At 49.0% G+C, this 25,857-nt stretch overlaps 1 protein-coding gene across 3 annotated transcripts in view; it reads left to right on the top strand.

Moving 5' to 3' along the window:
- Positions 1-25,857, top strand: part of Tafa5 (TAFA chemokine like family member 5) — a 206,322-nt gene that overhangs the window by 118,121 nt on the left and 62,344 nt on the right. For all 3 annotated transcript variants that reach the window (XR_005880065.1, XM_040754022.1, XM_005067066.4), the window contains exon 2: positions 17,619-17,768. Coding sequence is in view for 2 of the 3 variants with exons in the window: in XM_040754022.1 (XP_040609956.1) it covers positions 17,619-17,768 (150 nt within the window). In the remaining variant the exon portion in view is untranslated. The remainder of the gene's footprint in view (positions 1-17,618; positions 17,769-25,857) is intronic.

Here is a 25,857-nt window from a genome sequence, read left to right as displayed (position 1 = left end):
TCCACCAGGATCATCTTGTCCCTTTCTCTTGCCTTATCTGCACCCTCCCACTCATGTACAGAAGGCTGCCTCCCACTGCTGCCATCCACTTATCCAATTGTGTCTTCAAGAATGCACATACATGGGTGTCAGACCGCTGGTGTGTCCCCATGGAAACAGTTCTGCCACTCAGTGCACAGAGCTTGGGGCCAGTTCATTTGCCCTCAGTCTCACAGGCTCTGCTGGCTTCCGGGGTTGCTTGGTCATGGAAGTAACTCTGTGCACCACCCAAGTCCTACTGCCCTCAGCCTAAGCGAGGTAAAGTCTGGGCACATCCACAGTGCTGTGTATCCCATTGCAGTGTTGTACAGGAATCATACAGTCCTCATCCATAGTGGATTCCACCTCTTCTTCCTTCTGTCCCCAAAGCCTGTGGTGCCTCCTCATTGTTTGGCCTTTTCTGTGGGTGTGCCCTTTGAGGAAATGCCCTACAGTTAGACTCCTGTGGTCTGTGGCTTTATCCACTGGCCATCCTCCCATAGAGACAGATACTCATGGCTCCCCTGGTGCCCTCTTGTGGGTCTGCAGCTCTGCTCCTTTTACCGTTACGTTCCTCAGGAGGACTAAGTCTCAGGTTTATTTAATTTTATTTTTATTTTTTGTTGATGTTTTTGTTTTTATGAACTCTGCCTGAGATCTTCCTCCATGGTATAAATGTTTATATACTGTGTGTGTGTGTGTGTGTGTGTGTGTGTGTGAGTGTGTATGTGTGTGTACCCAGAACTACTTTCCATATCAATTGGCTAAATCCCTAGGGACATGGTCTCGTCTGGTGGGAGAATCTCGATTTGTCAAAGCTGCCAACAGTCTTCCAAGTGGCTGCACCATTTGTGTTCCCAGCAGCTGTGGTTGAGGACTCCTTTGCTCCACACTCTGGCTGGCATTTGGTATTTGGGGAGGACTTGGAATTTTTCCATTTTAATCGGTATGTGGTGATTTGATGTTTCTTGGTGGCTCGTTTGCCACTTGGGGTGAGGTGTCTGTTGCCATCTTTTGTCTGCCGTCTTTGATGTGTCTCCCACTCTGGCATTTTAAAGGCTTTCTTGGAATGTCTTGGACATGCATCATAATCAGCTCAGTGACTTGCAGATATCATCCCCCTGTCTCAGCTGGTCTTTTTATTCCTCCTCACAGCCTCTCTGCAGAGCAGATGTTTCTGTGTTAGCAAAGTCTAATTTGTCACATTTTCTTCTTTCAAGGATTTTGAATTTGGTGTTTTGTCTAAAAACTTGTCACCAAATCCAATCTCGCATAGATTTTTTTCTTCTGTGTTACTTCTAGAAGGTTCACGTTAATGTGTTTTATATTTAGGTTTCTTATGCATTTTGAATTCCTCTGTGAGAAGTATAAGGCCTGTGTCTAGTTTCAGTGTTTTTCTTTTTATATTTTTCTGTCATCGGGCTCATAGCAGCCTGAGTCTGCGGTTGACAACCCTATTTCTCATGGGCTTACCCTTGCATCTTGGTGAAGGACCTTTTCCAAAGGGCTGCAGGGTTCCTCTCTGTGAGCAGAGCAATCTGACCTCCATTCCCAGGCAATGGTCTTGGAGATTCTGTGTCTTTTAATCTGCAGGATGGGCTGGAAGCCTGGGTTTTCCACCGGCTAAACATCTGCACCACCAGGAATGTCTGAAGAAAGTTCACCAAGGAATCTGAGAGTGGTTCAGTTCTCCTGAACTGTCCAAGCCTTCTACATTTGTAGTCTCCCCAGTTAGAGGATTTGTAGCAGCTTCTCAACTTCTGGTCCCTGGCTACTTGTGCTGAACAGCTGTTGGGTGCAGGTATAGAGGCCTGCTCAGCAGAAGAATATGTGAGAAGGTGTGTTCCCAGAAATAGGATACAGGCTAGACAGCTGCCTGGCTGCTGGCTTCCCCTGCAGGGCTACCAGTGGTTTTCCAAAAACCCTTGTCTCAACCTTGAACATGACAGGCTCTCATCGTGGCGCTCTGAGAATAAGGAGGCAGAAGACAGAGCAGCTTTGAAACAGAGTGGGAGCTGAAGTGAGCCTTTGCTGTGACCTGGGACCCCAAAGCTGTTGTCCCCACTGCCTCCCTATGCTTATCCAGCATGGGGTGACATGTGGCCCAATGGTCTAGAGCTGAGCAGAACTCCAGAAGCATTCCTGTTGTGCAGCTTAGCACAAAGGCTGTGTCAAGCCTGGATGTATGGGCCCTAGATACTAGAGCTAGTTCCTAGGCCACATGCCCCCAGGTGGATGAGTTAACCTACCTTCTTCCATTGCATATGCAGAAAAACCAAGCCTCAGTATTGTTCTTCATCTACAGTGGGAAACAAGATGCTGGCCAAGCTTATTTGCTGTACTGGCAGGGAGGGAGGGCAGTGAGTGACAGGACAGGTCCCCCAGGTTTGGACTGAAGGCCCTTGCCAGGTCCTCAGGATCAAGGTCCACTTGGAAAGTGACAGTGCAAAGGAGAGTGATGGGACAGTTATCAGTATATGTAATCATTTAGTTTCCACAGTGCCCTAGGCAAGACTCCTCATGACACAGTGATGCCCAGGCTGCTGGAATGCCAGCAGACTCTCTTGGTAGCATGCATTCCCATGCCAACTCTAGGTCCTGCAGATGTCTGGATCCTTATCCTCTGCCACCAGAGAATGACCCTTCACCTTCCCTCTTCTGTGATCCTAGACCCTGCCCAATCTGCCTCAGGCCAACTGTCCCCCCCCCCCGCTCAGAGTCACCTGCTTCTGAAGTGCCATCATGAAAGCAGGGTAGCCACAGCACCTTCCACTGCCCAACAGTCAGATAGTGACATTGGATCAAGAGTCCCCAGCTGGCCTGTCGAACATACTGGACAGGAAGAGAGGAGCCACAGTCCTTTCGTGGAACCAGAACCTGAGCCAGACAGGAATGATGGCTAATATTCCTAGTTCATTAGCAGGGCCACAGTAGTGGTTTTTCCAAGTGTTCTGTGTGCTGTTTGTCTGCAGGGTGGAGGGTTCTAAGTTAAGTATGCAGGCATCTGTCTCTGCGGTTCCTGGTCTGGGAGGCAGGGACACTGTGTTACCAAGGAGCAGGTGTCTGGCAGTGCCTTCCTATGATGGTCAAGTAACCTGAAGCAACTAACCATGGAGGCAGTGAAGAAAACTTGCATCTGGGGCCGCTGAGATGGCTCAGTGGTTAAAGAGCAGTTGCCGTTCTTCCCAGGAACCCAGGCTAAATTTCTAGCATTTACATGGTAGCTCAAGACGGTCTGTAACTCCAGTTTTAGGGGAACCAATGCCTCTTCTAGCCTCCACTGGCAACAAACATGCAAGTGGTGTACAGACACACATGCAGGCAAAATATCCAAACTGTAAAACAAACAAAGAAGAATAAGGAACTGTTAGCTACAAGGGAAGGCGGGAGCCCTCCTTGTCAGCATGGTCAAGCTCAAAAGGACAGGCTGATCTGGGGTGACACGTCGGGACCTTCCAATTTTGCAGATTCCTCTGCATCTCTATCCCTGTTCCAAACTGGGTCCACCAACTCGTGTCCTCACCTGCATTCAGCCCTCCTTAATACTTCCCCAAACATGCAGCTTCCTGGGCGTTGGCCCTGGCTACTGTTCCTTGTGTTAAATGTATTTCACCTAGGCATTCTTGTTGCTCTGAAATGTTTGAAAGATAAAGGGGTTCACTGAAGACTGGAATGGTTTTATCAGGCATTGGCTTAATTGCTGGCACTGTTCCATGCTGCTGTGTAGAATCGACATATGCATGTTGTAATTACATGCTGGCCACATGTCTCCACTTTGGCCTTGGGATTGGCTTTGCCTTTTCTGCCACATGGCCTTGGTTGGTATCTCTTTGTCCTGTGGTCATTTAGGGCTGCCCAGGTGGAACACCCTGAATGTGGAGGAGGAGGACTCCAGGCTCCATCCCTTTCTAGACCCACAAGGCCTGTGGCCCTCCTCTCCTGGCAGAGTTATGCTGGGCTCCAGGGAAGATGGAGTATGAGCTTTTGCCTTTGTTTAAAGCTCTTGTCCCTTCTCTGGCTTGTGAGAATGTCAGGGTACCCAGGCAACCAAGAATCACTGTGTACCATGCGTAGAAGGGGCCTTCAAAGTCACCATACTGGACCTCACCTAACTTGGGGTGGGGTATAAGGTAGGGGTTGGGCTGACTATATGAACACCTAGCTCTTCTAAAGAAGCTACTTGGTTTCAGATTGCACTGGATGCTTTTTACTGAGTGTTTGTGGGTGACACTGTCCCGTTTACCCAATGTCATTGCCTATGGTTTGTGCTTGCAAGTGGGATTAGGGCATTCTAGGAAAGGCCTATTACTATAGCATCAAGATCAAGGAAGTACCCTACTGCCTCAGGTCATATGTCTGTGGCTTCCTGGGTTTTGGTCCCTACTCGCCTACCATGAGATGCTTATAGCTAGTCTGCAGTCTACCTTTTTTGACCGTGATGAAGTCATAAACTGAGGCATAATTGCTTTCTAAGACCATCTCAGCATCAGTCTTGGGCTCTGTACTGGACCTGCCAAGGCAGGCAGCAGCACCTCGTTAATATACATATTAAGGGGGTAATTGAATGGAGGCCAGCTGGCCAGGCACATCCCTGCGGACCTCTCTCTGAGCATTGGAACAGCCTCAGCCTGTGGAAAGCAGAAGTCATCAAGTGGTTCCCAGTCTCCCACTGCCCTCCTCCAGAGCCTAAGTGATAGCATGAAAGTGGGCTGTTGGACACTTATAATGCATCCTAAGCCCCAAGTCACTGGACTGACTGTGCTAGGAGAAGTAGGGAGTTTGGGTTGACTGTGTAGGCAGCGACTTGGGGTGTGCTTTGTTTTCATCCAGCTAGGCCCTAGCGACAAGCTTGAGAGGGAGTCCTAAGCTACATGCTTTTACTCTGATAATTAATTCAAGAGAATGGTCTGCCTGCTGAGATGCAGGCAGCATTTATACTTAGAAAAAAAGGCAGCAGGAAGAGTCGGGTACTTGTGAGTGTCGTAGCCCCAGTCTATGCCTTGAGATATAGGCAAAACCCCCTCCAGAAGGATCTGGCCCTAGTGCCCCATCACTCTCCCACAGGGATCAGCTCATAGACCAAGTGAGAATTCTATCCATCACTCAGGCTAAACAGTTCTCAGTGGCCTGTAGCATGGAGCTGCCGAGGATGACCATGTACCTGCTGAGAGAGCTCACCAACCTAGGGCCCTGAAGCCCCACTTGGATCTTCCTGTGACTCATTCATCAGAGCAACCTCATTCATGTTAAGTACCTTGTGTGGGTCCAGTTTGGACATGCAACAGTTCTGTATTTCTGGGGAGCACTGATAGCTGATTTCTCAAGGACAAAAAGGGTTCCCTGGGCAGCTTGTTCTTCTGGGACCCCTGAGGTCAGGGATCTTGTGTATTGTGAGCACTGTCCTCAGCATAGAAGCCACCACTTTCATCAGAATACTGTGACTACTTGAAAGACACACCGATACAGGCTTGTCACTGTTGATAGTTATTCATAGGAGTTAGCAAAGTCATTGGACTTTCGTCTGAGATTCTGGCTGGTCCCTCTTGCACTTCCTGGATAGTTTTATGTAATTCTGCCCTAGTTTTACACGGCCTTGTAGTCTTGGAAAGTTCTAGAGCATAGACTGTGGGAGATTAACTGAGGGGAGACTCCATCTATGCAACTATGGAGACATTTTCTTTTATGTTGGGTAGTATGACTGATTTGGGATCACCCAGAGAGACTTGTAAGCAGCCCCTCCCTTACTCTGTAAGTAAGCCCAATCAACTCATTGGTTCCCCAGGTTGAACTTTGGTAAAACCATACTTTGATTTGTCATTGGGGTCTTACAAGGAGAGATAGATGTTGGTCATGTTTCCCCAGGGAAGAAATTCTCAGTCCATCTGGTGACCCAGTGTACTCTGCAGCCTGATGGGATGTGAGGTGATGGGATCCGCCCCTTGCACTTCACTCGTGCTTTGAAAAAGAATGCTGTGGCGTTTCTAAGTGTGTTTAGGCCAGGCAGTTGAACAAAACCCTTAGCATGAGAGCCTATGTCTCCTTACCTAGGTTAGCTTCATCTTGGTCCTTGGGACCAGACCAGCCTCTTCCTACAGGGCACAGTAACTGCTTTCCATGCTGGGAGCAAGGTCACTTGTTACCCTTGAGAGAGGTGCTGGTAGTGAAAGTGGGGGTTGATACTGTTGGGGCTTTGGATGCCTGTCAGATACATGGCGGAATCTAATCTGTGAAGATGTTTGGAAAGGGCATCCTAGGGGCCTGGTTGGTGGCTCCAGGCGCCTGGGTTTGAATCTTGTCTCTAGGTGATAGGGACCAGCCAGAACAGCTGCTATGCCAGGTTGTGGTCCAAAAGAACCATGTTCACAGAGCCCCAATAGTTGTATAGTGACATAGACGTTGGATTCAGAAGGCTGGACCTGACCTTGTCTTGGAGATTGTTTTAGTTAAGGTTTACTATTGCTGTGAAGAGACACCATGACCAAGGCAACTCTCAACATTCAGTTGAGGGTGACTTGCTTACAGTTTCTGAAGTTCAGTCCATTATGATCATGAAGGGGAGCATGGCAGCTTGCAGGCAGATGCAGTGCTAGAGCTGAGAGGCAGCAGGAAGTCAGGAATCAACTGGTCAACTGATCGTTGCACTAAGGGAAGCCTGAGCAAAAGAGACCTCAAAACCCACGCCCACAGTGACACACTTCCTCCTGCAAGGCCACACCTCCTTCCAGTGCCACTCCCTTTGGGGGCCATTTTCTTTCAAAGCATCACAGAGGTCATCTCTGACCCTGAAGTCTGGAGTAGCTGGGGGAAGGGGGTGTCTGGGAAGTGTCTCAGGAGGCAGGAGATATAAGGTTCAACAGGAGCCACTCTGGTGACATGTGATGGAGCTTGCAGCCCCGTTAGGACACTACCCCCTCCATGCTCAGCCCACCTCTCCCTGGCTTTGTCTGCCTTAGCACTCTCCCAGCCCAGCACATATGAGGACTGACCTCTCTCCCCATCTGTGCCAGGTACCCTCTCTCCCCTTTCAAAGGGACCAGGCCAGCTCTGAGCTACCCTTGGTAGCCATAGACGTCCCTGACAGGAAGCCCTTGGCCCTGAGGCTGCAGAACTGGTTTCCACACACTTGAAGTTGAGACTGTGCAGTGAAATCTATCTTACACAGCCTTGGGGGCCAAAGTGTGGCAGATTCTTTCCTTCCTAAGAAAAGATCTCATTGTATTTCCTGGCCTTCAAGAGAGCAGCTTCTGGGCCCCTGACCATCCAGTCCAGATACCATCCTATCTCTGATTCCAACATCTATCACCGTCCTTCACTCTCTATTGAAGAAGAGGACCCTTGGGATCCCATGGGGGGGGTGGAGACCACGGTCATTCTCATGGAAACTGTTACTCAAGTCACACTTCTTGCTGTCTGTTTGTGGTAACATGCCTTCATATCTTCAGTTTACGGGCAGGCAGCAGCATCTACTGCGATTCTGTGCCCTCTGCATGGGGGAATTGTTTATAACACATTTGTTGGAATCATCATTTTGTTCTGACACACTAGAGACCCCATGGCCTTAGATCCTGTGTGGAGGTAAGCTGTCTTCCCCAGGCAGGGGATCACTCTCTGTCTCTGTCTCTGAGCAACACCCCCAGCTTCTGTGCCTCTCCAGCGTCATACATATTTCTAGAGAGTAGGGACTGCTTGCCTGCTGCGATGTACTCCTGTGATATATGGATGGGATGGGCAGTGCTGGGCCTGGCTATTTTGTGGCTTTGCCCTTTGGGAGTTCATTTGAGTGACGAATCATCTTTGAATAGTATGGCAGTCAGGAGACCCCAGGAAGTCAAACTATTTAGGTAATGTTGCTGAAAAATTAAGGTGCAAGGATCACTGGTATGGCCTCTATCTACCTCCCTAATATGGTTGCCAGACACAGCAGTCCTGGGTGCAGGTGGTTGACCTGGGTGTTTGGGCAGAGCTTGGTACATGTTTCCATATCAAAGGAGGGCAGTAAGTCTGGATACTGTCAGTTTCTGGGCTTCGAGTGCTGCTAGGCCGGTCCTGTACCTGTGCCTGGCCTATGGTTTGAAGACAGGCACTAGGTTGAGGCCTTGGTTCTTGTAGTCTAACATAACTTGAATATGGGCTCAGAGAGGGCAGGTGCAGGGTTTCCAACCAGTGTTCCAGAGACAGGGCCCTGACCTGGGGTGGTTCTGACAGAGCTGAGTGTCCAAGTGGACAGAGGCCAGGCCAGGGGGGCTGGAGTAAGAGGTGAGTTGGGCCACTGCGGTAGCAAGGCAGCAGGCACAGTCAAGACCAGAAGGCTGCAGAGGCAGGTTAGGGAGTGAAGCAGAGTTGAGGTAGAGTAGAAGGAAGGACTGGGACTCTACGGCCTGCCTGTCAGAAAGCCTGGAGTTTCCCCTCTGGCCTATAGCTATCTCCCATACCTCTGTGTCAGCCATGCACTCACGAATCCAGAATGTTCCAGAATAGCCACCCTGACCCTACTAAAGGATCCATCTTCATAGGTTTGCCTTCTCAGTGCCCTTATAGATAGGGTTATGCTCTTGTCTCAGATCCTTTGCCTTGTGCGTGTCTTGGACCCGGGGGATATGCAGTGACCCACAGCCCGCTTCTGTACTTGTCATCACTCTGATGGCGTTGGGAAGGTTGCAGTGTCTATGTGCAGGCTCTGTGGCTGCTGAGCTCTCTCTTGGTGACATCTGTGGTGTGGCTGTGGGAGAGCACTGGCAGGGACAGTGCCAGGGAAGCAGGTAGAGGGAGCTTAACTGCGGACACTCTGACATGGGTTCTGAGAGGGCCTCAGCAGCCATTTTACCACCACACTCCTAGCCACTGCTTCTCCTTCCTTCCAACTGCTGAGGTTCACGTTAAGGATGGGGTTTAAAGAAGCTGCTTAGGAAGCACTGGACTGAGAGGCCTTGGCTGTGGGCGCCTCTTACCCCCCCCCCCCCGTAAACATTCCAACATGTCCACATCGACATTCTGTGGTGATACATGATCCAATCCATGTGGCCTCCAGAGTCAGAGTTGCTGTAGGGATCTGGAGAGGTTAGAGCCACAGCCCGAGCTCAGGGGGAAGCTTGCTGAACTTGAGCAAGTATGTACTGGTCCTACAGTGTCCTGACCCGCAGGACATTCAACGTGGGGACTAGAGGACACCCGGGAGGAAGATGGGGGACAGGAGATACGAGGAAGGACAACAAGACAGGATTCTGATCAAGTGGACAACCTTTATTTCATCCCAAGGGGATTTATATAGGGGAAGGGAGGAGGGGAAGGGATGGGGGTGTGCTGCAGCTGCAAGGATGCTGGCAGGGCAAGAGGTCAGTGGGAGGGGCGCGTCATCCTGTATCCTCTGGTAACCTGTCTTTTACAATCCACCTTCTATTGTTCAAGCGTATGCCCTAGTGACTTGGTAATTTACACTAGGCAGATAAGCCGCAAGTCTGTTTTCTCAAAACTTTCTTCCTATCTTTAAGAGGCAGTATTTCTGCAGTGTGGCCTGGAGTCACTTCTTCTCTATGAGGATGTGATGATGCTATGACTGAATTATGGCAGAGGCCTCTGGCCCAGTGCTAAGCCAGAAGAGCATTGTGCACACATCCCCAGCTGTGCTCGTGTGCCTGAGTGTAAGTGTGCAGGTGCAGGTTTTGGTGTGCAAAGCTTCTACTATGTCATGTGTTTCTATGGTATGGTGATGTAGCATGATATACATATATATCTCATGCCCTATTTTGTGTGTGTACATGTTGCAGTCTGTATATACATGAGCCTCTGTGTGAGTGTACATGTGTCATATGGTGTGCAAAAGTTTGTGTGTACAAAGTGTGGTCTGGATATATCTGCATGCATTTGTATGTAGGCATGTGTATATGCATGGGTATATATGTGCATCCCATCCATGAGCCTGATGCATCCCTAAAAGACTCGTATAAGCTGCATGTGAACATGTACCTGTATCTCTATGGGAACCTACACATACCCTTGTGCAGGTTGGGCTGGCTTCATTGTTCTGCTGTGTCTCTGAAACATGCCAGGCACGTTTTTTCAGGGCTTCCTCTGTGTTTACATGGGGCTCCAGGTATGTCACTGTACCTAAAGCACCAGGAGGTCAGTACCTTCTCCTGGCTGCCCCTCTGTGCTGTCCGTACTCTCTTATTTTGGGACAGCATCCCAGATACCCAAGTCTGGGCCAGGCGGGTTGTCAGGAGTCTCCCTGAGATCTGTAGGTCTCACTGCATAGCTGGCCCCAGGCACAGAAGTGTTTCTGAAACCCTGTTTAGACACGCCTACCATTCCATCTCATCAGTTAGTTACCAGGACAGGAACAATAGGGAATATCTGAGACTTTGATTATTTGAGAAATGAATCTTGTGGCCAAAATGTTGGTCCCTGCAAGCAATGCAGGACCAGTGAACCTATCTTCATGCTTCTTGGTCCCTGGACTTGTCTTGTCCCCTGGTGACAAAGCTGTGCTTTTCCTTGCCCTCTTTAGGGAAATGACCACTGGCTGTGGGGGGAACCAGGTCTTTCCAGAGAGGGACAAGATCTGTGGTTTGCTGATCTGATCCTTGCCATCTGCTCCAGCTACGTGTGTCTAGGTGGGTAGCAGAGCAGAGTGGCACCTCTTACCCTTTTTTTTTAAATCTCCACCCCAATGCTTATTATCATGCAGGGCTAATCGTCAGCTGGTCTGCAGAACTGGGCATTGTGATCTGTGGCACTCACTTAATTGACTCAGTAGTAGCTGGAGTGTGAGAGAGAATTTGATACTGAGATTTAATTGAGACTTGATTTCATTCTACCTCAAACACTGAGGTGGAGTCTCCATCAGACCTTAAGAACATTTTTTTCTCTGCACTTTTTAATCTTCGTACTATGTGTCTATAGAATGGGGATAAAACTAAACATTAGTAGCTTAATTTGTGAGCACCATGCAGGGCCAATGGCTTGGTGGTCTTCATTTTGAAGTTGAGGTCTTATGCAGGGTAGGGAGATGGGGACACCTGACTTAGATTGGTCCTGGCTACTTCCAAACTTCAGATGCCACCAGGCTTACCTGGAGTCCCATGTTGCCTGGGTATGAGGCCTGCCCTGATGAGTCAGGGCTCCAGGGGTTTAGGTGGTACACAGCACAGCAGAAGTTATCATACATTCCAGAGTGACAGAACGGAGAGTGTTCTGTCTAAGGATCCACTGGTGCATGGCAGGGTACAAATGGGGTACAAGCAGGACCTTTGGGCCTGTCTAGATCCCCTACCCTGTGATATGGGCAATGGTCAGGATAAGTAACTCAGATCAATAGCCCTTTGTGTTATTTTGAGCAGATTAACATTTCACCCTATCAGGGACATCCCAGGGTTGAGCCCTTCCTGCAGTTTGGAAGGCCAAGGCATGTGAGAGTTAGAGCCCAAAATAACATCTCGCTTCTGGTGCATGTCACTCCTGGGAACCAACACAGATCAGTGACATGGGGACCAGGAAAAGATGGTGGCTCCTCTGCTGACGAACTACCTCCATGTTACCAAATCTGGGCTTTGGTCATCATTGTATGCCAAGCAGTCTGTACACACAGTAGGCACATATGCCCTTGCTTGTACCTAGGTGGCCAATATTTTGACCGCAAGATTCATTTCTCATATCCTCCAAGTCTCAGATCTTCCCTATTGTGGCCCCCTGGTGTCCCTGTTCTGAACTAACTGGTGAGATGGAATGGTGGAAGTGTCTATACAGGGCACACAGGTGTTTTAGTAGCCATGAGAAATGTTGTCTCAGGGTGTGTTCCAAGTGTGCAAATTCATCAACTCCTTGGCTGCACGTTTTAGTCACGGGTGCTACACGGTGTGCATGTGATACCCAGACATGACCTTCCTTTGACTTCCCAGAAATCAGCAGGTCATGACATATTTGGGAAGCCTGGATCTCAGTTCCTACTCTCTTCCCCCATGCCTAAGCCTGATATTCTGTGATATTGGCTGATCTCCTACACTAAGTAGCCTGTCCTTGCTTCCAGAACCAGCTCATTCTCAGTCTGGAGAACCACTAAGTTCTTGTTCTCAATTGTAATGATGTGTGTGGCCCGGGAGCATTAGTGAAAGCTTGCTTCCCTGTAACCAAAAAACAATCACCACCTTCCAGGATCCCTGGGGACCCAGCAGGTTCACAGTAGACCCCTAGCCCTGCTAGTCTGGGCCAAGGACACTCCTGATGAATCTGCAGGCCTTCTCTTGAACCGTATGGCCCCCAACTCTCTCATGTCACAGAATATATATATTCTCCCTGCAGTCCTGTGTTCCTCCATACTGGTCTTCCCAAACCCGTGGCCTGTGCCCCCTTGTGGTTTGAACAACCTGTGGGTTTCATGGTGCTGTCTACTCAGTTTGGAGTAGATTTGAGTTGGGGCCAGCAGCCATGCCCAGCATACTGTGGGTCAAAGACCAGAAGCCTCTGTCTCATGCAAATTGTGATGCATGGGCTGACCTGGGAACTCCAGAAGGGTCATGGGTATCATGTCTCTCCTGACTGACCCTACTGGATCCCCATCTTATGAATGACAACAAACCCTATAGCCTAATAAAGCTGCCTGATGCAAGCTCTAGGGCCTCCCTGGCCTCTGTACTCCACCTTGTTTTCATCCTAATCCAAACAAGGAGCTGACACTTATGATTGTTAAATGCCACCCTCGCACTCTGCAGCTGTCATAGTCACTTTGAATCACTTTATCCTGTCATCCGTCAGATCATATATCTTCTCAGATATATGTCACAACCCCATGGGACTAAAGAGCTCGTTGGTATACCCCATGTGGGGGGGTGCTACATGGCAGAACCTGGGTCCCTGCTTCTTACTGACCCCAGGGACTTTCTGCCCCTGCTCTGGAAACCCTATCTATACAATGGCCACTGAGGGCTAGCCTTGTCTCCCTATCTGGAGCCAGTGGCCTCGGCTATGACCACATGAAATCTTGTACAGGTGTGGAAGCTATCTCCTGCCTTTCTCAGACAGCATTTGGGAAAGGGTTTGCAAAATTTGTCTTTAGGATACTCTTTATTGACCTGGCTAGCCCTAACCTGCTGGTCTGAGGAGTGGCTGGACATTCTAGTGAGACCTATCCTACCTATCCTATCTGTGTTCTTCAATCTGCTGTTCCCTGGATCTGGCTATATCCTCTGGGAAGATTGTGTCTCTCTCAGAAAATAGAAAATGGCTAGAGTGGCTGAACATCTATGGGTGTCTGGCCTTCATTGTTGCTCCTTCCTGTGGTTACCAGGATCCTAGAGACCCAGGAAGTCGGAGGGCTGAATGTGGCTCTGGGAATCTCTTTGTGCAGATGTGTCCATTATGGCCTTGGTCTTGTTGCAGAGCATTGGTGCCATCCTGATGTATGACATAACCCAAAAGGAGTGTTTCTTCAGGGCTTAGAGACACAGGAGAAGGAGGACAGGGCTTGAATGCCTAGCGAAAGTATAGCCATTGACTCCCCTAGACCCGTGTCATCACTGGGCCCCATTAAGTGTTGGGCTGATATCTGAACCCAACCTGTGAAATGTAGGACAAGATTCAGATCACAGCCTGTGTGGTATGGAACCAATGCTGGGATTCTAACATAGGGGGACATCAGATTCTGATAGGTCACTGTACAGTGTCAGATTTTGCCTTGAGGAAGTCCCAGGATTTCATTCAGTTGTCATCAGCACTTAGCAGAGCAGAGAACATGTGTGTTTATCATACAACTGTGCCAAGACCTAATCCCAGTGCTCAGTTGGAAGGCAGAGTTGACATCTGAGCCAGCGTCAAGGCACACCTATGATCACCGTCGCTACTTGCTGGTGAAGGGCATGAGTGGGCTGTGGCCCATGGCGTAGCCCTGCAGGAACCTCTTGCACCAAAAGACCAGGAACTGAAAGCTCAAAGCACTCAACAGTCAAGTTTGCCTATCTCTCATGCTAAAAGAGGCACATTCCCAGAGATCCTGAGCTCAGAGACCACAGTGGGCAAACAGGACAGGCTGAGATCAAATGGAGGACAGCCTGTTCCCAGGATGCTTTCTTAAAGAGATAGCTGGGGTCCTGAGTATACAGTCCCTTGCCCCTGCTGCAGATGACTCAGGTCTGTAGGCTCTAACCTGGCTCTGTAAATCACAACTCCACTGAACTTGGATTCACCATCTACCCACTATCTGGTGATGGGGTGTAGATCTTTTGTAGACAGTGCAGACACAGAGAGAAGTGGTGTAATTGAGATGGTGTCTATCTATCAAACACTGGGCTAGTGATACCGCTCTGGAATTCCCATGCAGGACAGTGTGAAGGTGGCTGGTGGTATCCTGTGGACAGCCACAATCTCTGAACAATGGAAGGTCACACTGCCTATGTGGAAGGGTGACTTAGGAACATGTTAAGTGAGGTCAGCTGGTCATGGAGGGAATTTCTTATCACAGTTACGTGCACCTGAGTGCAAATAGAGCCTAGTAAATTAGGATTGGGCATATCCTTGGGGGAGGGGGTGAAAGGATGCTTCCTGGTTATGTGGCACTTGCCCAATTATGTTGTCTCTTTCTCCAGTGACAGAACACCTCAAACTTTTGGGATCCACTGTCTCTCCCACGCCTCTTCTTTGCAGACAGGTGTATGTGCATGGCCTCTTGACCATCCCACATGACCTTGGATCTCCTGCTGATAGGGAACTAGAAATGGGGCCCAGGGCAGACTTGCCCAGTGTCCAGGAGCCACCACAGCTATAAGATGTCATTGATTTGGTAGTATTCCCCCACCTTCAAAACCCTTGTTGAGACAGACCCTAGCTGGATAGCTCTAGACAGCTGTCCAGGCCATGCCTAGAGGAGCCATATGCACTAAGGTGTCCCAAACACTATACACCTTGGCCAGAGTCACAGTGGGTCAAGTTGGGCGGGAATAGCAAAGTGACTGGAGCCAATCTGCCAATCCAATTTTAAATAACAGTGTGGGGTGATGCCTACATGGCCGTCCATCCACACACTGCAGTGGCAAGCACAAGAAGGAAACCACTTCTCTCTTGTGTGCTGAAGAGTGTACTGTCTGCTTCCTGCCGGTTTGTCCTTCAGCTCCCATCAGGCCTGGTGCTCTGGTTCTGGGATCAGTGCTAGAGTGATTGGTGTTCCTGATGCTCCTCCTGCCTTGCCCATCTCCTAACTTGTCAAGTGCATTGGTTTCCTTCTGCCTGCTTCTTAGCAACGGCGTGTAATTCAGGGTATGATTGGGTAGAATGAGCCAAAACTTGTAGCTTGGGGAAGGCAGCTCTTGCTGGGGCCTTGCATTCTGCTGGAGAAGGCACAGGCATTTGCAGGAGGGGCAGCTCAAGAGTCCTCAGGGATAGCTGTCCCATCCTTCCTCTGAATGCATCTGGTCCATTCTCCCAACATGAACTTGGCACACCAGCCAGGAACTGTCATCATGCTGCATGGATATGAGCAGCTGAATGTAGTCACCTTGGACAGCTCCTCCCAGCCCTGTCTTGCTAAAGAGACCTGGCCTTTGGAGGTATCCCCCTGCAGCCCTGGTCACATCCAGACAGGGCATGCCCCAGGCTCCTGGTAGCCTGGACATTGCTGGGCTGTTGGAGATGAGCCACCATGCTCATACTTCCTGCTAATGTGTGTGATACCTGCTGTAGCCAGGCTTTGGGTTAGGCTGGATAACTCAAGCAGCAAGGCTGACACAGAGCAGGAGCTAGTTACCTGGGGAAAGGGTATTTGGTGACAGTAGCAAAAGGATCATTGTGGTGAGAGGGACACGCTGAGTTGAATGAACTTCTGCTGACAAGCTGTGAGAGCTAACCGCCAATCTGGATGCAAATCAGATGGCCACTCTTGTGTGTTCCTGTTCCACTTTCTTTCTAGTCTTGTGTGTTTCTGTCCATGTGACCCTGTGCTATTTCTTGCTGATACCTGTATGGCGTTCATCTAGGCAGGTGGGATTCTCACATCTAGCATCTCTGTGATGTGCCTTGTAGCCAGAAGGAGCTCCCGAGGGAGGTATACCATGTGCCGGGAAGTCTCTTGGTACCCACAAGGGCAGCAAGAAGTAGGTAATTACTGTGTGCTGAGTGGATGGAAGAGCCTGGTGATGAGTGAGTGACGTGTTCCAGGGTTTCTGTGAATTGGTCCTAATGAGGCTGTGAAGTTCATGATGGAGGGGCTTTGGACTTACCATGCCGGGATGAATGTGGCAGCACCAGCCAGGCTGAGGGATGCCCTCTCCTCCTTCAAGGTGGCCAGTGTTTCATTTTTATGGCCCACTGTGAGCACCACGCTATCTTTATTGGACAGCGTTGCTCTTTAGCACTTACTGATATTGGCCATGCAATGACAGCTTAAACTACAGGGGTTTATTTCCCACTGGGATTCCCTCTCCTGAGGTGAGGTTGGGGCCTTGGAGAAACATGTCTCTTTTTCTAGGGTCAGTCCAGGGCCACGTGTGCCTGTGTGTACCTAATGTACCTGTGTGTCCACACGGAGCAATACCTGGAACATGTGAAGCTGAGTGTGCCCATGTGTACCTGTGTGTCTGCATGGGAACTTACATAAAGCATGTAAGTGGAGTTGTGTACCTGTGTATTTACACAGAGGCATACATAAAGCATGCGTCTACCTGAGTTGCCACTGTTTCACACATGCTTACATTGGCGTACCATTGTAGCCTCTGTGCTCCTGAATGCAGATGGGTACACGCATGTGAGACTGCATGTCTACATGGGCCCACCTGTTAGCGTGTGTGCACATAAATATAATCCTTGAAGCTTGTGTGTGTATATTGACACATCCGTATAATCTTTGTGAATCTAGGTGTATGTATACATGTGGGAACTTGTGTGTACCTGTATATACATGAGTATCTACACAGCATATGACATACCTGCAAGTTTGTGTCTATATGGAATGCGTGTTCTCACATGAATATCTGCTGTATATACCTGAATAGCCTTCCCCATATCTGCCAGCCAGGCATGTGACTTGTAACATCTCTGCTGTATGTCCATGTGTGCCTCTTATGTTTTTCTATGTGCATTAGCATGTGCAGGCCTTCAGGAAATATATAACTTGGTCACTGACTCTCCTGGCTTCTGTGCCCAGGTGGGGATGATATTTCTTCCTTGCAATATGGTAGGTAGCCTATACACTGTTGGTTGCCCCATTTTGTGACTCCCAAGATAGCACATCCTGCAGGTAGAATGCTGACATATTGGGATGGAGGCTGCAGAGCCTGGCTTGATTTTGGGACCCTGTGCTCTGGGCAGGTGGTTTTTCTGTGAAATTCAAGTGTGTGGAGGAGGAGAGCGAGGCAGCACCTTCCTCCTTCATTCTGAGGTTTCATTTCCGTATGTGGTGGAGAGGGCTGCATTTAATTTCCTGTCCATTGGGATAGGCTGACTGGATTCCCTGGCAGAGTGTACAGAAGATGGGTAACCGGCTGTCACAGAGAGCCCTCTTCGCATCTCTTTGGCTGAGCCAGCTGTGGTGGACCCCATTCTATGTGGGTGCTCGGGTGGGCTTCAGGGTGTGATTCTCTAGGGAGTGGCTACTCAAGCCTGTGGTTGTTCCTTCCTTGCAGGTCAGCTGGCCGCTGGAACCTGTGAGATTGTGACCCTAGACCGGGACAGCAGCCAGCCACGGAGGACGATTGCCCGGCAGACAGCACGCTGCGCATGCAGGAAGGGGCAGATTGCAGGCACCACGCGAGCCCGGCCTGCTTGTGTGGACGGTAAGAACTCCCAGACTTCTGGTGGCTCTTCAGGGTGCTGAACCCAGTCTTTGAGGGCGTCTGTGCCAGCAGGCATCACTGTGAATGAGCTTTCTTCAGAATGCTCTGAGGCTAAGACCTTGAGGAGTATCCCTAGGGTCAGGCCTCTGGACAGTCTTTCATTGCGCTGGCATATCTTGTGTGATTGTATCCATGGGCAGCATGTCCTGTACACATGGGAGTGGCCACTGGCTCCATGATTCCAGGTATCAAACACCTGAAGTCTCCAACCAGATATGGTTTCTGTTCTCAGACCACCAAGATATCTATTGTAACAAGCCAGGCCATATCAGTGTGATCCTTGTTCCCCAAAGTCAGGAAGGCAACTGAGAAAGAGATCAGCAGAACTGGGGGATGGTCAGAACAGGGATGATACCATCTTGAGTTAGATCCCAAATAGTACCCACTGTGGATCTCAAATCTGGCTGGGTATCTGGCCAGGCTTTAGTTTGCTCAAACTAAGGCAAGAAATTCAGATCTTAGCTTCCCTGTGTAGCTTGGGGTTCAGGGTTAGCTCTGCCCTGACTGGGGTCCTGCCCTCCTTTGGAGACCCAAGGGTATAGTAAAGAAGTATCGTAAACTTACCAAACCCTGACCTCCCTCAGCATCTTCCATAGACAACCATGGCTGTGGGTACCCCACACTCCTGCTGCCGACTTGGAAGGGCTTGAAGACTGTCTGTAGCACCCAGGAAAGTGCAGAGTGAGGCTGAGCATGCTGACCGAGGCAGAGGGTGCTGGAACAACCATAAGCTGCCTGCTCCATGGATAACCCTATACACAGCTAGTGGGGTCTAAGGACTGAGTTCAGAGCACCCTAATTTTCAAGGGGCCAGCGTCTTGATCCTTGTGGACAGAGTGGAAGCAGCCTCTTGGTAACATAGATTGGTTTAGTGGGACCAGGTAGGGGTGGTGTGGCGCTCCCAGATACAGCACTTTGCCTTCTCTCTCTCATTCCATCAGCCTGGGGAGATGGGGTCTGGACTGATGCTAATTGAATCTGGATCTGCCTGTCTGAAACCAAATCCCTGTCCCTTCCCCCAAGCAGCCTGCTGGTGCCTTAGGAGCTGGGTCTCAGAGCCTCAAATTAAAACCTCACCATTTTCAAGGGAGGCCAAACAAATTAGTTTGCTTGAGTTTTCTGCACAGTGGGCATTTTTTGGCTGCCCTCTAATTTAATTTTTGCTTTTCTGTTTTCTTGCTCTGTGTGCATAATAAGTTTCCTTGCATGCCATTGTGTCTGCTGAAGACAGTTTGGGCCCTAGTGGCTCGGTTAACATTGAGCACCAGTGATGTTTAGCCTGGATTGGTCTATGCTAACCCCGAATTCAGGAGCAAAAGTGGTGGCCCATGGCTGCTGGTGGGTGGTCACATGTTGTCTTGCTGGCTGACTTTGTAGCTGTTGATAAACTTGCTCACTCATTCATTCATTCATATAAATGAGGTGCATCAGATGTAGGCAGGTATAAGGGAGATCAAATCTCAAAGTATATGGTCCATAGCCTCCCTAAGCGGCCCCACTCCCCACGCCACAGTGCTGTGAATGCTAGGCTGCCTCGCCTGGGCAAGGATGCTAACCTGAGGGAGTATTTGAGTGCGTTCCTGAGCGAGGAAGAGTTCACCAGTGAAGGTCCTTTCTGTGCAAAGAGGGAACTGATGGGGAAGCTGACTTCATAGGCGTGCTCTTCCCTGGCCTTGAGTCGGGCTGAAGCAATTCTGCAGAAGCCAGTCTCTGGCATCATGACCCGGTGTACCAGCAGGCATTGATCCACCTTGCAGAATTCACAAAAAAAGGAGAGTTGAAAGCAGTCGGGTCACCTGCCTCAGGGTTTCCCATCCTATCACAAATATAAGCAAGCAGACATAACCTTAGGGCTATGCTTTGTGGGCCACCGAGCCAGCCCTGGCAGCACTGGCTGGGATTGTTATTGTTCAGTGTTATCCCACATGGTCTTGCCCCCTTCACGGTGCTGCCTTGCAGATTGAGACCCTTGCTGGGCTCTCGGCAGAAAACTGTACACTCTCCCTCTGGCCAAAGCAAAGAGGGGCTGCCTCCCCCTATGCTGAGTTCTCATGAGGTTCCTTTGGAAAGAAATCCAAATAAAGGGACATGGCTGGTGTCAGTGGGTAGAGGACAAAGACGCACTTGATAGTTTTGGAGGAGAAATGCTCAGGGTACTGGAGCTCTTTGAAAAGCAGTGACCACGGGGGTCCAATCTAGACCCAAGGAGGCTCTCCTGAGAGCCTGGCAAGTGGGCAGGCTGGGGTGGGGTAGCAAGCAGTCCTAGCATGAGGAGAGTTGTTCCCTCAACCACAGACAGGTGCTCCGTATTTGTCTCATCTCTCTTCTATGTGTGGCCAATGTCATTCCCCTCAGAAGGTTTTCAAGTTCCCTGCATGGCTGACGTTGGTGACTCTTGTCACATGCCTGGGTGAATGTGCCAGCCTGCAATTCCTAGTAGAAACAGCAACATAGGCTGGGAGGCAGAGCAGATCCAAGATTCTGGTTCAAGGATCCATCCTCATCTCTTCTCACCATCCAGAGAGTTAATGAGCAAAATCCATATTTACCTGAAGTGATGGGGACAGCAGCTCAGCTGCCTCAAGCTCTGAGAGCTAGACAAAACACCTAGTGTTCTAAGATACCAATTTGGGAACCACAGTGCTTCTCCCAGTAACACACAAGACTTACACAGAAGAGGCAATGGGAGACTATGCTGGGAAGTAGGGAAAGGGAGATATGTTTGCAGAACTGGTCCATGTGAAGAAGACTGCTATGTTTCTGGGTAAGCATGGGGCCCCTTATTTTGGGAGTCGATCCAGAGAAGCTGAGGGAGCAAGTAACCTCCACTCTTAGAGATGGCTACAAGAAACTGATAGTGACAGAAATCAGCCCTCAGTTACAGTTAGCTTATTTCCCACTAGGTTGCCAGAGACTCTCCCTAGAGGATTTTCAACATGTGTCACTAGGGCAACTAGATATCCGCATGCTGAAAATGGTCATCGGACCCCTGCCTCACACCCTTCATGGACATCAGAGAGGATATGAAGAGTGAAAGCTGTCCAAACCTCAGAAGATCAGTAAATCGTCACTGTCTTGACTTTGGCTAGATTCCTATGTATGACCATCCAAACAAAACCAGAAAAGAAAAGAAATTAGACTTCACCAAAGCACAAAAGTCCTCTGCATCCAATTATCCCATCAAAAGAGTGAAACTTTCACTTGTGAAATGACTTAGTGGATAAAGGTGCTTGCTACTATGCCTGACAGTCAAAGTCTGAGCCCCCAGGATCCACATCGTGGAAGGAGAGACCAGTTCCTCAAGTTGTCCCCTGACTTCCACACTCCTGCCATGGCATGGACTCCCTGCCCCCACCCCCGCCCCCCACACATGCATGAATCAGTAAGTGAATATAATTTTTTTAAAAACTTTTAGGAGAAAAGGGCAGGGATATGACCCAGCAGGTGAAGGCACATGCCGCTGAGCCCGACTTTATTTGATCCCCAGGACTCAGATGGTGGAAAGAGAGAAAAAGTGCTATAGGTTGTCCTCTAACCTCCACATCCATCCCATGGCACACAAAATAAATAAATAGATAAATCAATCAATCAATCAATCAATCAATCAATCAATAAATAAATAAATGTAATAAGAACCTTTTAATGAAAAATTCCATGAATGCAAGAAAATAGAGCATTTGAGTTCCTTAAATGTCTTAACACAGGCGTGCACACAGATACCCAAAATGTCAGGAATGGTAGTAGCTAAAAGTTGACACAGTTGAGTGACCATCATAGCCCCAGGGAATAAGCAGACTGTGGCTATCCTCAGTGGCTAACCCGGCCAGGCCATTGTGAAACTGTGGTGCTGGCAAAAGAAGCCGTGCCCTAGAGATTGCACACCAGGCCTGTTCCTGTGAAATGCACTGCAGAAGTTCAGAGACAGTGATTCCTGGTGGTCAGACTGCAGAGAGGTGTTTTTCTTGGATGACAGAATCAGCCTGCCTTGGCCAGGCTATGCTCAGCTTGGGCAGTGGTCAGTCGGCAATGGTCAGTCGGGGTGCCTGCAGGGGCACTCCCCTGGGAGAGGTTGTGGAAGGCCCTTATTTATCATCTCAACATCTCATTTGTGGAGAGATACAACCAGGTTCCTGATGGGCTTTCCCTTGACAAGTCTGTGGTTTTCTCAAAACTGTTGTCCCAGCTAACAGCCAGCCCTTGGGTCTGGAAATGACCAGAATCATCCCACATGTATCTCTACTTCACAGTGTTGGTTTTAGTACTAGCCTGAGCAGCCTAGGGCTTCTTGATTTGCCAGCTGTAGCAGACCGTGACTATATCTAGTGACATCTCTCCATGTCTGAGATAAGCTATGCTGTAAACACATGGAAACTGGGAGATACTTAGGAAATACTACACTCCACCTTCCAAGCACAGTCATTATGCCTGAAGATAAACTTCATTGATGTAAGTTTGCTGGCCCGGGAGGTCCCGTGGCCCTTGAATCCAAAATAAACACACAGATGTTATATTAATTATGATTGGCCAATGATTAGGGCTTCTTATTGGCTAGCTCTGTCTTAATTATTAACCCATTTCTATTAACCTACGTATGTCCAGATGGCCTTATCTTACCGGAGAAGGGTCTGGCATGTCCTACATTCCTGGTATCACATGGCATCTCCTGTCTTCCTACACTTCCCAGAATTCTCCTCATCTCCTAGTCCTACTTCTCTCTCTGCCTCTATTGGCCACCGTGTTTTATTCATCAACCAATGGGAGAAACATATATTCAGAAGGACAACCCCCATCAAAGCTTGGTCCAGATAGAGCTTGGGTCCCTCTCTGTATCAGAACCTGGTCAGCTCTGAGCCAGCTGTGACTGGCATCTGGGAGGGAGGTGACATGAGGAGAGTCTCAGTTCCTTGGATATGAACTTTCAATGGGACCACCAAGGGGGAATCTCGGCAGGAACTTAGTCTAGTGGTTTGCCCAGCTTCACTTGTGGGCACAGGGTTTGATGACCACCATATTGATAGCATGTATGCTTCCTTGCAGTTCGGCACTAAAATATAGGCCACTTAGGTACAATGTGCTTTGAATCCTTCCAGATCTTGCTGTTCCCAGTGTCAGAAATATGGCACTGCAAACCCAGTGGCTGTCTGATTTTTATGCAGAGGTGAGAGGATCAGCCCCTGGGCTCCTGCTTAGAACTTGGTGAGCCTCCTGAATGTGCCCACTGCAGAAGGCCATGCCCTGGGGAGCCCAGATCTGGGTGAAGGAAAAGAAGCCACAGAGTGTAGATGGCCTTTGCTTGTGTCTCCAGAAAGCGTCTGGAGATACTGGGAGACTGCTGGCTTTCTGTGCACTGAGGGAAGTAGGCTATGGTACTGCTGAGCAAGTGTGGGGCTTGAGTGCTTAATTTTCAACATGGTGACTCTAGGCATGGTTGCCTGGCAACCACGGTGGAAGGGACAGGCAGGCAGTCTCCTTGCCCAAGTCCCTTCCTTTCATGAAAGAACAAGATCCATGTGTCATCCAACCGTGTCTCCTCTCAGTGGTTCCCTGGGACAAAGTGTCACATGGTGGGCTTGTCAGTGGCGGTGAGATGAAATTGGAGACAGCTCCACATTGCCTCCTGTAGTATTCCTAGAAGCTCTGTTCAGAGACCTCACTCAAGAGAGGCCAGCATTCCTGACTCTGCTGCAGAGCAGAATTTCAGGACAAGTCAGTATGGGGCAGAGTTGGAGTTCATTAAGAATGCATGCCTTTAATCCCACCACTTAGGAGGCAGAGGCAGTTGGATCTCTGTGAGTTCAAAGCCAGCCTGGTCTACAAAGCAAGTTCCAGGACAGCCAGGCCTGTTACAGAGAGAAACCCTGTCTCAAAAACAAACAAACAAACAAATGAAAAGAACAGGTTTGACTTAGATTTAGTGAGGAGGGTTAGAATAGAATGAAAGTAAAGACGGGTAAGACACCCAAGTGTGGGTGTGGTGTTGCGAGAAAGGGTGGCAGAAAGATGTCTAATTGTCTTTTCAGTAGCCACAGTTATATCACAGAAGGTGGCTAAGGAGTTTAAATGAGGCCTTAGAGAAGTTCCTCTCTTGGACAGCTGGCAACACCCTAGATCACAAGGGCTGCTGGGAATAAAGGTGCCTTTACACTAAACAGAGTTTATCTTATTTCTGGCTGTCTCAGAAAATAAATCTGGGAAAAAGAGTATGGCCATGTTCAGGTTCATACAAGCTTGGGCTTCACACATTATTCCTTGATTTTTAATATTTTCATTTGGAAATATATATCTATATTCATATATAGATATAAGGTCATATATATGTATATATATATATGACAGATCATATATGAAATTTATATATGAGAGATCATATATATAAAAGATCATATATATGAAATTCATATATATATGAAAAATCATATATATATATGAAACGTTTAGAAAGAGTCCAAACTGAACAACTCTGGGTATATGAGTGCCATGCTTTATTAAAAATATATTAGAAACAAAAATGAAGGAATATTCTCTATGCTGGCAACCCTCACAGCAAATGTTAGTTGTATTGAAAGTCTGTATTTTTAGCTGTCACGAAACTTCAGCCAAACTCTGGGGTGAGGGACTCTATTTCCTTTTCCATGTCACTAGAATCCTTCTTGTCTTTCTATCCTGCCTCAGGCTGGGACATTGAGCTGCCCGCATTGCTCCTCTATGATCTAGAAGATGTTTTTCAGTGTCCACTGACCTCACAAGCCATTGATGTGGAGCCAGCTTTGAATGTGGGCCTGCTGTATGTACTAAGCCATGCTGGAGTCTATGGCTTCTGGGAACACACACCTGCTGCTGTCACAGTTCTGTAAATACCAAGGTCCACTAGCCCCATTGGGACTGCTGGCTGATGGGCAATGAGGGTCCATTCTCTACAGGATGGAATTATAGGATGCAGACTGAGTATGCAGTCCCCGATCCATAATTCCCTGTATTTGGGGACAGAAAGACGATGATGCCAGGCCAGTTCCCTCCTTGGTCCTTCACCCTAATGAGGGAACCCTGTATTGGTGTCCTCATCCCAATAGCTCCAGGTGACTCCGGGTTACTTATTATTGCAGGTTCTGATGTAGGAGCTGATTAGAAGTTTAGTTTAGTAAACTAACTAACTGGTGTGTGTGGGGGGGAACAATGGAGGGTCTCTGAGGAATTGCCATGGGAATCTGGCTGGTCTACCACTTAGCACTGCAGCCTTACAAGCAGGAGCAGGGATCAGGCATGGTTCAACACATCCATAGGACATCCCCAGCATCACCTCACAGTGCAGCATTGAAAGATGAAAGAAGCCCTTGTAGGGCAGCACTGGGTCACACGAAGGGAGAGTTAGGCAGAACCGAGTGTAAGCCTCTGCAAGCTGTGTACTTGGCATTGCCATGGAGGAAGGCATCCTGCTGGGCTGTGTGCCTTGATGGGGACCATCCACCTGTGCGCTCTCAGTTGGCAGGTGGTCACACGCCAGCACTGTCCTAACCTTTGCTGCACTCTTGGAGGGCAGCAGTGGGCACAGTTAGCAGCAGGGCCTCCTTTCCCAGGAGATGGTCCTTTCCCTTCTGTTTTTATTTAGCCCACTTTGTGTTGCTCCAACAAAATCTCTGTAACTGGGCAATTTATATAAAAACAGAAGTACATTTTCTCTCTGTTTCAGAGGCCAGCAAGGCCAAGTCCAGCCTTGTCTGTGCAGCGTCAGTCAAGGCCTCTCAGAAGCTAACCCCCTCTTCCAGAACCTTGACTGACGGCATGATCTGTTGATGAGAGCAGCTCTCATGACAGAGCTTCCATGGCTTGACACATGGTGTCGGGGCTAAGTTTTCAGTGTGAACACTGGGGGACCGTTTCAAGATGTGGCCTTTGGGAAAAGTACAAGCTCTTAATGCAACCGTTCAGCTTCAGGCAGGGCCTCTGGTATCTCTGGGTTGTGGGCAGAGAAGCAAGAGAATGCTGTTCTGTGAAGGCTTCCTGCAGCCTGGCACCTTCTTTGTGTCTTAGC

The sequence above is a fragment of the Mesocricetus auratus genome, unplaced genomic scaffold (assembly GCF_017639785.1).
Source record: "Mesocricetus auratus isolate SY011 unplaced genomic scaffold, BCM_Maur_2.0 Super-Scaffold_100010, whole genome shotgun sequence".
In the NCBI taxonomy this organism is placed as follows: Eukaryota; Metazoa; Chordata; class Mammalia; order Rodentia; family Cricetidae; genus Mesocricetus; species Mesocricetus auratus.
The sequence above is the reverse complement of the archived record's forward strand: the minus strand, read 5'-3'. Positions and strand labels throughout refer to the sequence as shown.